This window comes from Thunnus albacares, chromosome 8, assembly GCF_914725855.1.
Source record: "Thunnus albacares chromosome 8, fThuAlb1.1, whole genome shotgun sequence".
NCBI lineage: Eukaryota > Metazoa > Chordata > Actinopteri > Scombriformes > Scombridae > Thunnus > Thunnus albacares.
This window is the reverse complement of record NC_058113.1, coordinates 12704017-12716507: the sequence shown is the minus strand read 5'-3', so window position 1 is coordinate 12716507 and position 12491 is coordinate 12704017. Positions and strand designations below refer to the sequence as shown.

The window sequence follows — 12491 nt, the reverse complement described above, 5'->3', positions numbered from 1 at the left end:
AGGGAGAGAGAGAGAAAGAGAAAGAGAGAGAGAGAGAGAGAGAGAGAGAGAGAGAGAGAGAGAGAGAGAGAGAGAGAGAGAGAGAGAGAGAGAAAAGGAGAGAGATAGAGAGAGAGAGAGAGAGGCCCCAGCCAATGTGCTCACTCTATATTCACATTAGGCTATCCACATTGCTCCAAACGAGGAGGAGCTTGTAGGCTCAAGTAGGGGATGCCAATCAAAGCATCAACTTCAAATTGTATCTGAGAGATCAGCCTGGAGACCTCAGGGCCAGGCGCGTCAGTCGGTGCGCAATTGTTGATCAGATCACATCCAGTGGACTTTGCGCGAGAAAAGAGAGGAAGCCGAGATTTAAGAGCGGGTTGTTTTGACTGCACACCACTGTATGTCTGTAGTAGCTGTGACTTTGGCTTAAACACTCTCCCTTTACTCCTCCGGGTTCTTTTTTTCTTTTTTCTCTCGCACACTTTTTACGCACAGTTTGTCGGACCATAGAGCTGTGCGACAATCCGGCGGTGGAGATGTCTTTCCCCCAGCTAGGCTACCCGCAGTACTTAAGTGCCTCCCAGGCGGTGTACGGGAGCGAGAGACCGGGAGTGCTAACGCCTTCGTCCCGGGGAGGGAGCACTGAAATCGGAGGAAGTCCGTCCGCCACCGCAGCGGCGGTCACGTCGGTGTTGGGCATGTACGCCAACCCGTACGCACACAACTACAGCGCTTTCTTACCATACACCAGCGCGGACTTGGCTCTTTTTTCACAAATGGTAAGAATAAACGTTGTTGTTTGTCTCTGTTCAGGGACTGAAGTTGCACAGACAACAATTAATGCTCGATGCTTCAACTACGCTGTCTGGGAAAAAAACACAACGAAGATAGTCAACATTAAGTGATCTCAACTAAAACAATTATGTTTATTTATTCTAGTACGTCTGGATTTTTTATATCGATTATTAAATATTTGTCATTATATTTGCTCGATTTTTGACATTTCAAGAGGTTTGTTAAGTTGAGTTAGAAACGTGGAAAGTTTGACTTGTGATCATAAACAAAATAAAGCAAAATCGGGCTCGGAGTTTTTTCTGTGTCCGTAAAGAAAAACACGTAAAGAGGAAACGTAATCCACACCCACCATACGGTTATTATTAGCCTACATATTGTTAGAAAAATCGATTGCAATGTTTAAATAAATTTCACGGAAGAAAAGCCGTGCAATCGATCTGCGTTTTAGCATGCAGTATGACAAGAAAAAGTTTCTACTTCTGGGCCGCTCAGATATTTTTTTTTTTTATCAGTTCGTTAGAAATAATCTCTGTCATCGTACAAAAGCCTAAAAAAACGCGTGAAGTTTTCATTGTGTAGGCTTTGTTTTATCTGATTTTATGCTTGACTGCCACGTGGATTTTTACTGTGTCTAGATGATGAATTGTCAGTCATATATTAGCCAGAAATATACCTGGTGATAATAACAAACTTGCAGTGTGTTAATGTGTTGGCTAACGAGTGTATTAGGCCCCCAGGGCAGAGAATCGCGCTAAAGCCCCAAAACAAGAACTATTACCCGAAATCCAAGCTCATCCGTTGCTCGAGTTGATCGATATGACTGAATGCTTTGTCCAAAACAAATATAAACGACGTGGGGCTGTTGAGTTATTATTAATTATTAAAGAAAAGTGTAACTGTGGGACACGCTTGGAAAACTTAACCTAGGCCTTAACTGCTTTGACGTACTTGAGGAGTGTGGAAGGGTGTTTGACATGAAAGCTGGGAAATTGCACGCCATCTGTGTGTTCACAGTGCAACGAACTTTCTGACATTCTGATGACTTCGTTTGTTCTGTTATTAGACTGACATGTATGAGAGATGTTTGCTAATAAAAGGTATTTGCCTTTTGACGGAGTAGTTTCGTGCAGGTGCTGCAGGCCTTGCATGTGGCGTGTTGCAAGTTGAGACGCTTATTTGTGGAAAGCTCAGAGTCAGGTGCAACTGCAACTGTTGGATTTTTTTTTTTTTTTTTTTTAAAAGAAACCGTCTTCACTTGTTTGAATTTCAGATTTATACAATAGCCAAATTGCAGTTGAGCTACATTGTTTAACAAGTTTAAAGCTTGTATTTTATAATTCAATGTACCAACAGATTTATGCATATTTATGGTTCTAGTGTGGTAACATATTATCCTTGATTTTCAAGGGATCACAGTATGAGCTGAAGGACAGCCCTGGCGTCCATCCTGCCAGCTTCGCTGCCCACACCTCTCCGGCCTTCTATCCATACGGCCAGTTTCAGTACGGAGACCCAGCCAGGCCCAAGAACGCCACACGGGAGAGCACCAGCACCCTAAAAGCCTGGCTCAACGAGCACAGGAAGAACCCGTACCCAACCAAGGGGGAGAAGATCATGCTGGCCATCATCACCAAAATGACCCTGACGCAGGTCTCCACTTGGTTCGCCAACGCCAGGAGGAGGCTCAAGAAGGAGAACAAGGTGACCTGGGGTAGCAGGAGCAAAGAGGACGGGGAGGACGGTAACTTGTTCGGCAGCGGGGACGAGGCGGAGAAAAACGAAGACGAGGAGGAGATTGATTTGGAGAGCATTGATATAGACAAAATCGACGATAACGACGGGGATCAAAGCAACGAGGACGATGACGATAAATCAACAGAGGGGAGCAGGGACCACAGGGGCGGTGGCGGTGCGGGTGGAGAGTTGGACAGCTTGGAGAAAAGACGGGCCTTTGCCCTACAGGCCCATGAGGCCTTTGACAAATCTAAAAGCACACTTTCAGTTCACCCAGGGAGTAAAGAGAACTCGGACGGCAACAACAACAACACCACAAGAGTTTTGTCCCCAGACAGACCTGGGAGCTTTCCTCTCCCGTCTAATAATAAGCCTAAAATATGGTCTTTAGCAGAGACCGCCACTAGTCCCGACAGTTCATCTCAGAAACCCACGTCCCCATGTGGCCCAGCGGCCACCACTCACCCATCAGCACCCCACCACCAGATCCAGACCCACCCGGCCTTCCTCCCCAGTCATGGACTGTACACTTGCCAGATTGGGAAGTTCCACAACTGGACAAATGGAGCTTTCCTGGGCCAGAACTCCTTGCTGAACGTGAGGTCGTTTCTGGGCGTAAACCAGCACCATCACCATCACCACAAGCACCACTTGCCGGCCCAGCAGCAGCCGACATCAGTGGTGGTGTCGCCGGTCGCAGCTGCAGCAGCACTTAGCAATGAAAGCAAGGCCTCACCAGAGACCCACAGTCCCAAGCACATAGGTAAGATAACAGTTACATGCCTGCACAAGTATTATTTTACACTGAATAAAACCCGTGTGCAGTGCACAATTTTTCATGGTAAACTCACTTTTTTAATTCATATATATATAATGTATATAACGTATATAATGTGTGTGTATGTATATATATATATATATATATATATATATATATATACATACACACACACATATGCACACACACTAGATGCACAAAAACATTGGGTTCATTTTTATTTACATGTGTTCTTATATGTTAACAGGCCTCTTAATATACATATATAATTTATCCAGCACTCGAGTATTAATGGATGTTATTGTTTATTTCCTTTGTAGACCATGAAAACGGTGTAAGGTCTGATTCGCCTCCAACACAGACCCTGAAGTCTTCCTTTCGACCCATTCATGACAGGTGAGACAAGTTCTCCTTTTTTTTTTTTTTTCTTTGTGGTTTGCTGAAAACGCACTGAAGGAAATAATAATTATTAAAAAAATAAATTCAAGTGATATTGCTGTTGCATGAATCAAAATAAGAACAGATTTGCACAATTATTTTAAAGCAATAATCATATCAGTGTTATTAATTATTAAAATTAAAAAGTAAAATCAAACGTCAGGGAAGGTAGAAATCTGGATGAAATTATAATTCCAGTAATTATTCAACACATAAAGATAATAACAGGGGATGCAAACCTTAAGCAAAGCGTTCAAATAATTACAGTAAATAAACACTGAAGTTTATTTCTGGTTGCTTTGAAAATTGAGAAATTTCTCCCAACATAAAACACAGTTTGCTTAGCGGGTGACAGGGGTCTTGACTCCCAACCCACACCCCCTTTAATTCCTCCCCTCCGGGGAGAGTGTGGCTACTTATCAAGTCACCGAGTAAAACGGGCTCTGTCTGGGCTGTGTGCTTTCCCTAAAGACCCCTGGGAGTCCCGGAGCCCAGGGGAGCGCTCTCTCTCCGAAAGAGAGAGAGAGAAAAAAAAAGTTTACCTCTGTTTCAAGTAGGCTATTACAAAATACCCCCTTTGTGTCTGTGCTACAGTCCTATAGAAATGATATTTAACTGAATCATAGTTGTTGATAATAGTTGCATTAATAGGATTCTTGTTTTTATCACAGAACAAATATTTTCAAATTCTCAAATTATTATTACCATTGATTGCTAATTATTATTATTATTATTATTATTATTATTATTATTATTATTATTATTATTATTATTATTATTATTATTCAGTGGAGAGTGTAAGATTGGAGAGGGGGGTTGCAGTCTGTTTCAGCTATTCAGCCAGACACTTGAGATGCATATTGAAACCCGCTGTCCAAACACGGCGGGGGTATTTATCTACCTTTCTGTATTATTCTTTATCCAGATCCTCTCTGCCTTCCAGCGCCAGGAGTCCACAAGACGCCACGCAACGGGTCCTCACTGCTCTCTCCTCGGCTTGATCAAGACGTTTTTTTTTTTGTTTTTTTTTTTTTTTTCGTGCTTGAAAAAAAAAAGAAAAGAAAAGAAAAACAGATAAAGACTTTACACCCCCTTAAAAGGACAATGAGAAATAATAATGCAGCGTAGCATTCAGTCGGTACAGAGCAAATGGCGTAATTTGGTAATATCCTGTGGATGGATGGATTACTTCCTCTATTGTTGTGTAGCCTATAATCGCGCCTATAATGTTACTCTCTCTCTCCACTTTGCCCAGGCAGGCTGGGACATTTTGGTAGGCTTTTTACTTTATTATTATTATTATTATATTATTTTTTGTCTCTATCTTGTGTTTTTTGGTGTCCTTTCTTTAATGTAAATACCATGTGATTTAAATTTGTAAATAGGAAGCGTTGAAGGAATTTGTCCAGATCGTATATTTTGCCTAATAAACTAAATGAAATTATAGAGAAAATCCAAGTCTATTCCCAGCCTATATTTCTTTTCTACGTGGGTATTATTATTATTATTATTATTATTATTATTATTATTATTATACAAATACTACTACTTGCAAACACTACCAATTTTATTTGAAGTAGGGTGGGAATGAAGGGGGAAAAATGATATTGGCAGTCTGCAACCAGGCTTAATTTTATTCAAGTTTGGGAGGAAAGCAGCGTGGAAGCATTGAGGTGCTAATAAGTGTCCAGATGGTTGCTGGTGACAGAAAATGGACAGGAGCAGCTGGGAAGGTCATTAAGTAATAATATGGGAACGCCCAGTCCAAACAAAATCAAATGGTTAAAATCTAATCTGTCAGAGAGAGAAGTCGATTCGAAGATAAATTATTAATATTTTCTTTTTTGGTTGGTGGTGGTGGTGTTGGGGGAGTGTGTGGGGACGTGGAGGGGAAGAGGGTAGGGGGGGTAAGGGGGGGCAGGATCCGTGTTTTGGGGTCCTGTCTGTTCCGAGGCTGATAGGGATCATTAGCCTATAAAAGCAGCTTCTTGGTCCTCAATCGGTGACCAAAACCAAATATTGATTTACCACAGGAGCCTAATGTGGTTTAAACATAATAAGGAGGGGAAAGAACAATAATTAACTGTGATGGGATGATGATATGAGCATTGTATCTTTATACATTTCTTTTTTTATTTAGTGGAGGCCCAAATAACACACAGATATAAACGTAGAAATAACATTTTTAACGAGCTGCTGTGAAATGTGACTGTAATGTTTAAGCTTTCTCTACAATACCTACAACACAATATAATTACACATCTATTTATTGGCTGGTTAAAAACAATTAGACAAGTGTGTGTGTGTGTTTTTTTTTTAAAGTTTGTCTTAAAATAACGTGGATATAATGTTACAAAATGTTCATTATTTGAGTTCGGGGCAGTTTTGTAAATTACAGCAAGCTGCAAAGTGAGCTGTTGAAGAGGGTGAATGATTTGAGTGGCCTAAACTTGTAGAGTGACTTATGCACATCTGTTTTGCAATATCACAGCGACCTCTATAGGCAAGTTATAGATCGCTTAAGATGGAAACATTTTTCACCCTCACAAGAGCCATAAATCACACTCTTATTGTACTGTATTATCACACACAACGCAGGACGTGCTTTATAGCTTGATTTAAACCTATTGCACTTGACTGTATTATGCTATCACACACTCTAGAGGAATACAATCCCTTTATTAATGTGAATATTATGACACTGAGTGCGCATAAAATATTATAAGAAAAAAAAATGTGTGTCCGAAGGGGGTTTCGTTAGGGGCCGAAATCATTTTTCAATTTTCAAATAATAATCTGCATTAAATCATTCTCTGTTTGTAGTTACAATATTATTACCTTTTGAAAAGCCAGCATGCCTTCCAAATGAAGTCATTACAAATATTTCCACGATACATGACAGCAAACGTGCAAAAGGGCAAAAGTTATGTCTTTCCTTTTTTTTTCTTTTTCTTTGAATGCTTGGTAAACATTGACCAGACTGTATGTGCGCGTCAGAGGGGGACGTCTATGCGCATAAATCTGTGTCACTTAGGCTAAATGGCTATTCGCTAAACAGTCACGCAGCGGAGGACCGTGTTGAAAAATTAACAAAGGTCACTGAAGGTTTTGTTGACCGGAGCAGGGCCATTCCGCTGTTAAAGTTACATTAACACAATATTAGGCTACTCAAAACGCAAGCACCTCATGAGATGCAAATAGGATTTTTTTTTTTGTTGTTGTAGTTCAGAGAGACAGAAAATCATCAACCCAAGAAGCACGTTTAATATACTTGTGTCAATATTAACTTAAATCACCTTTTTTTTGTTTTTCGTTCTCTCCTTTTGTAGCAGAAAAAAACCCCCAATTGATATAAAATATTACAATATGTAAGGTAAAAAGGGTTCCAGCCCCCGTCATTAGATATCGCTCTGTAGAAATTACAATATTATTATACCATGTGAAGACCGAACTGACTCTTGTCAATTTCACTTATGTTATAACACGTGCTTTGGCAATAATGACTCTCATATTGTGGCGGAAAAAAGGCAGGTGTGTGTGAATTTCATATTCCCTCCCTCCCTCCTCGCTCCATTTGCACATGACATCCTCTCATGAGGTGGCTTTTGGGGCTAAAATTAAATAACCTCTCGGTGTCCCATTTATTTCTTTTGTACTGGAACAGCGTGAGGTTAGCGCAAAGGCGTTAGCTGCAGGCCATAATATTGTGTTTCCATAATATATACAAAATTATTCATTTAGTAAGTGGATGTACAGTGGATTGTCTAATGGGTAATGAGCGGAGTTGGAGCTGATAATTAGGCTGTCACTTCCAGCCATTTCATCCCTGCATGCCCTGGGCCACGATGTAGGGGAGGGAAAGAAAAATAAAGACCATGAAATAAAAATTAAAAAAGAACAGCAGATAAATGAATTAAAAATAAATATAAAGCTAAAGAATAATACTCTTCGGGATTACAGAGGTAAATATACATATTATTATGTGATTTCTAAAACACTGTAGCCATTGCTAGACATAATAAACAATGTTTATTATATGATAATTGCCCTATAATGGTAATAATGATAATAAGGTAATTACAATTCAAATTAATAACTATTATCCAATATATCATAAATCTATTTACTCATTACTAGACTAAAAGAGTTGTTTTGCTGCTTTTTTATGATCAAAGTGTTATTTTAAAAGAAAGAAAAAGATAGAAAAAGAAAGAAAGAAAGAAAGAAAGAAAGAAAGAAAAGAAAAAAGGTATTTCTCGCAACTTTGAAAGGCTATAACTCGTTCAAAGGCTAGAGGAGGTTGTGCTATTTTCATTTGAGGACTGAAGGCTGAAAGCTACTCAGGAGATATGTAAATTGTGGCTCATGCAAAGACAATAAGTTGTTGACCCTAAAACAATTTAGCATTCTGTCACAGGCTGTGGCCCCCCATAATACCACAGTCTTTTGTTGGCGAACAAGGACCATCTCCCCCTGCAACTGAGACGTGTCACACTGTGGCAATCCATTCATTTTAGTGGTGAATTGTGTGTTGTGACAGTTAGTGAGTGTGTATGTGTGCGTGCGCGCTTGCGTGTAACAGGGAGAGTGAGGGGGAGAGAGGTGACTGCATGGGGAGGAAAGTTTATCACTGTCTTGTCTTTTTTGGCAGAAGCAGGCTATTCTTACAACTGACTCGACCCCTTGTAGTCCAACAACACAAATGTCTTTGCCTCCTCCTATCCCTCACCCTCCTCTTCCAACCCCCGCTTCCCTTAAACATCTCCGTTGTCTTTTCTCAAAGATGCCCGCCCATATCTGCGCCCCTCTAATCCATTTATCTGGTTTCATGAGTGCGGCGATGGTCGAAGGCTGACACAAAAGTCATCCCCGGACCCGGCCCTGGCCCCAGCTGGGGGAAACACACAACAACAACCCAACAACAAGTCACTGGAGCCCAGTAGCAGCAGCCACAGCAGGGGCCACCGTCGAAACCCTGCTACACCATGTTTAACTGACTACTTCTGCTCCTTGTTTCAGCAACACAATGGCAGTGAAAGGAACGGATGCCTTGGTCACAGGCTTTTCATTCCAGGAGCGATAGGCTGCTGTAAGACACGATTCTTGCCACAGGAAGAGGTTGGAGGATTCGGTTGGAAAAGGGAAAACAGAGGGAGGGAGGCTCTCGGCACGGCTACACTCAAACACAAATAGCAACAAGGAACTGGTACTTGCCTGACAACTGGCTGGCTGACTGACTCGCTGCCGGTTCAACAGCAACTCAACGACAACTCAACAACCCATGCAGACCCCTGCTGACACAAAAACCTGGCCTGGCTTATAGACATACTAGAAATAAACACGGTCTCTCGCTCATGTTTGCCTGGTTATCTTTATTTGGCCACTCAAAGCGACATTCTTGTGTTTTGATCGAGCAAGAAAGAGAGAAAGAGATAACAAAGCGAGGCAGAGAGAGCATTCGAGTAAAGTTTTCTCTGTCTCAGCTGAACATTCTTTCTGACTCTGAGTGAAGAACACAGAAAAGCTCTTTCACTCTTCTGCGATGAGGACAATATGCTTATTTGGATCGCAGTCAAAGCGCCGTGCCAGATATTGGGGCACTAATTAGCTGGCCTAATCTAGAAATATTATCCTCAAATCTGATATATCCTAGTTGAAATGGTCTATTTTAAGAGACCTCGGCTGAACATGGAGGTTCATTATTATCTTCTTGTTTGCTACATGTTTGTTGATCAAAGTTATTTCCATGTGTCTGTTGTTGTTTAAAGGGCACTGACAGGGTCCAATATACACACATAAGCGCTCATGTTCAGACACACACACACACACACACACACTTGTATTGGAGTTGCGCTTCTGTTCCATTAATGACTCCACAAACCAATTAAAGCTGGTCTGTCTTGAGTTCTCCTGAAGTATCCGTACATAGCAGCTCCACCAGAACGGAACTATATTTAGGGGAGAATGCCTTGTGATTCTCGCCCTCCCTCTCATACACACACTCTCTCACACACACACACACACTCATATACACAAGCACAACAAATACATAGAAGCACGGGTACGTATGCACACATTCCTGGTACAGCCTGTTGGAGGATCAGAAATATTTTGCCTTAATTATCCTTCGGTATGGATCATGTTCTTCAGGGGGGACTAGTAATGATGGGGGTATTTATAGTCATTCATTCTCTCCCTGTAATTATACACTACTTAAAATCGGGGTTTTTTTACATTTGGCATGTGCTTGAAAACGTAAATTAGACAGACAGCACTGTTGTTGAGATCTCTTTGAAGTGAATCCCCTCCCCAAACACAATTTGATGGAAAGTTTTATTCTCTGCGATACCACTTCTCTTCGTTAGCAAAGGGCTCCTTTCCCAGCGCTAGTTGAAAAGTGTTCCTTCAGGCTTGATGTAGGATTGATATAGTTTGACATTATAGTGCTGCAGCAATTATTCTACAGCAAAAGAAATTTACAGTTGCAACACATCATAGATAAGGGATTACTTTTACTGCAACCTGTACCATAAATCAGTTTTTAATTCCTCAAGACTTGTACTATTAAAAAGGAAAAGTGTGCCAATGTTTACATGTCGGTACTGTGCAAAATCATCCTTAAGCACAGGTATCACAACAGTGGGTTAAGTTGACACTTATTTGAAGACAGACAGTTGTGTGTGTGTGTTTGTGTGTGTGTGTGTGTGTGTGTGTGTGTGTGTGTGTGTGTGTTTTCAATAATAAAATACAGGTTGACATTGCAAGGAAGCCAAGGGCCCCGTGCCTCCTTTTCCTCCCTGCACAAATATTTCCACAGCGACAGATAATAAAGTCTGATTTTCCTGCCGTCTTTTCTGATGTGATGCCATTGTGGTTTGGGCTAATTCCAGGGGGCTGTACAAAGGGAAGCGTGGCCATCTGAAGTGTCATACTGCAGCTGTGGCTGAAGCACAGGAATTTCCATTTAGTAGAGGACGCTTCTCTCTCACAGAACACTCGCAGCACATGTGCAGCGCAGAAGGTGATATCAAATGCAACTCACCATATTTGTCTATATGAAATGAAATCTTTTCCCTTTCTGTCCAACTCTCCCTTTCTGCCTCTCTGAGGCTGCATTTGAAGAGTGCATACGTTTTGGTTAAATCAATCCACATTCAGGATGCTACTGTAATTGCAAACAGTTCATTGCAGATATTTTTTTTTTCCACTTTTCACTGTTTATTTCAAGATATATGGAGAGTAAAAAGTGTCAGAAAATTCAGTATGATAAATGTTTTTATTTATAGCTTAAATACAATTCAAAAAATTGTTATTTGTGTGATTTGACTTTGTTTAAATAATTAAACAATTATTTAATTGTTACATTTAAGGAGGTGACATCTGTAAAGGCTGTAATATAACAGGTAAACTCTTGGGGTGGTCAGGTGACACTTGACACGTAACCTCAACACTATTGTACTGACTGTACAGGAATTTACTGTTGCGGTAATGTCTTCCATATATAGTATTTTTCCTTTGGTTTGTGTGGGAACGGTACCTTGCTACAGTAAAAGTAAAGTTCCCTATAATGTATTGTTCACAAATACATATGATCTGCAGGGGTATTTTTGAAGATTACCATATGAACTACCAATGACATATCTAACATGTATCATTGGTGTTTAATTAAAGTAAATTCCTTGAAACTTATAACCAAATGTTTGATAATCAGTCAAATCATAGAATTGTGATATAATTCCAGAATTATTTTGTAAATCTTTGTAAATTACCGTCATCAATCAAGACTTGCTCAGGCCAGGTTAGTGATACCAACACCACCTCTCAGCGCCAGTTATCAATAATTTCTACTGAAAGGAAACATAAGATGTATTACACCCTCCATCCCCTTGCCCACAGCAGACAATTACAATGTCAGAAGCTGTCACCTAGTGTACAGTAGCCAGTACATCCAATGCCGGGTCACCTGCCAAAGCTGAAACAGAAGAAGAGCAGAACAAGAACACAATGTGTTGGAACTATCACTTCACACACACGCAAACCTGAACTTAACAGAGCAAGCCGGTCAACAGGCAGACTACCTTGCAGTGATACCTTTCCCCTCTGCTTGAACCGGAGGCTCTTTCTTCACGCCTGCCGTTCCCCTGTACAGTACCCCATGTAATGTTAGCCAAGACACATGGCACAGAATGCCGGGAGTTTGAACAGAAGCTAGTTATGTCAAATATTAACTGCAGCGCTATCCACCATAACAGGTGCCTGGATGGTTTTAATATACGTCAGGCAAATTACGTAGGAAAAGACGAGCTTTTGCTCCCTTAAAGATGCAGTTTATGATATTTTAAATCAATCATTTAAAGGAAAGTATGCATAGATGTGTAAATGATATAAGCGGAAAAATATTTCTGAGCAACGCCAAGAAAATCACAAGAATATAAACCAAATGTTTACAATAATGTCAGAAACTTACAGTGCATCAGTTTTGTTCCACAAAGGATTCTGTGATTTTTAACTAGTTCTTCAACCTCAGATGCATTCATTGTAGACGGACAACCTTTTGGCCTCTAGAGAAGAAGTGACAGTTCAGATAAAGTCAACGTGGGTAATAAAATGGGCTTCAATCGGAAGAAAACACTATTAAGGAACAAAAAAATGTTGGTTGGCTGCCGGAAAAAATATCCATCTACACAGCTTTAAGATGTTGCATGTGTATGACAGCCTTTAGATGTTAACATTTGTTTGATCACATTTTATTAAATCATGT

General features: G+C 40.5%; 1 protein-coding gene across 1 annotated transcript; it reads left to right on the top strand.

The window, feature by feature from the left end:
- The first annotated feature begins 248 nt into the window (after positions 1-248).
- irx1a (iroquois homeobox 1a) lies at positions 249-5177 on the top strand. The gene is made up of 4 exons (XM_044359227.1): positions 249-764; positions 2188-3277; positions 3613-3688; positions 4656-5177. The coding sequence occupies exons 1-4, from the start codon at positions 522-524 to the stop codon at positions 4729-4731; spliced, it is 1485 nt and encodes a 494-aa protein (XP_044215162.1). The 5' UTR covers positions 249-521; the 3' UTR covers positions 4732-5177.
- Positions 5178-12491: the final 7314 nt, after the last annotated feature.

Coding starts and splice junctions, on each gene's coding strand:
- irx1a (XM_044359227.1), top strand. CDS start 522: ATGTCTTTCCCCCAGCTAGGCTACCCGCAGTACTTAAGTGCCTCCCAG. Junction 3,278..3,612: donor CCACAGTCCCAAGCACATAG/GTAAGATAACAG, acceptor TTTCCTTTGTAG/ACCATGAAAACGGTGTAAGG. Junction 3,689..4,655: donor TTTCGACCCATTCATGACAG/GTGAGACAAGTT, acceptor TTCTTTATCCAG/ATCCTCTCTGCCTTCCAGCG.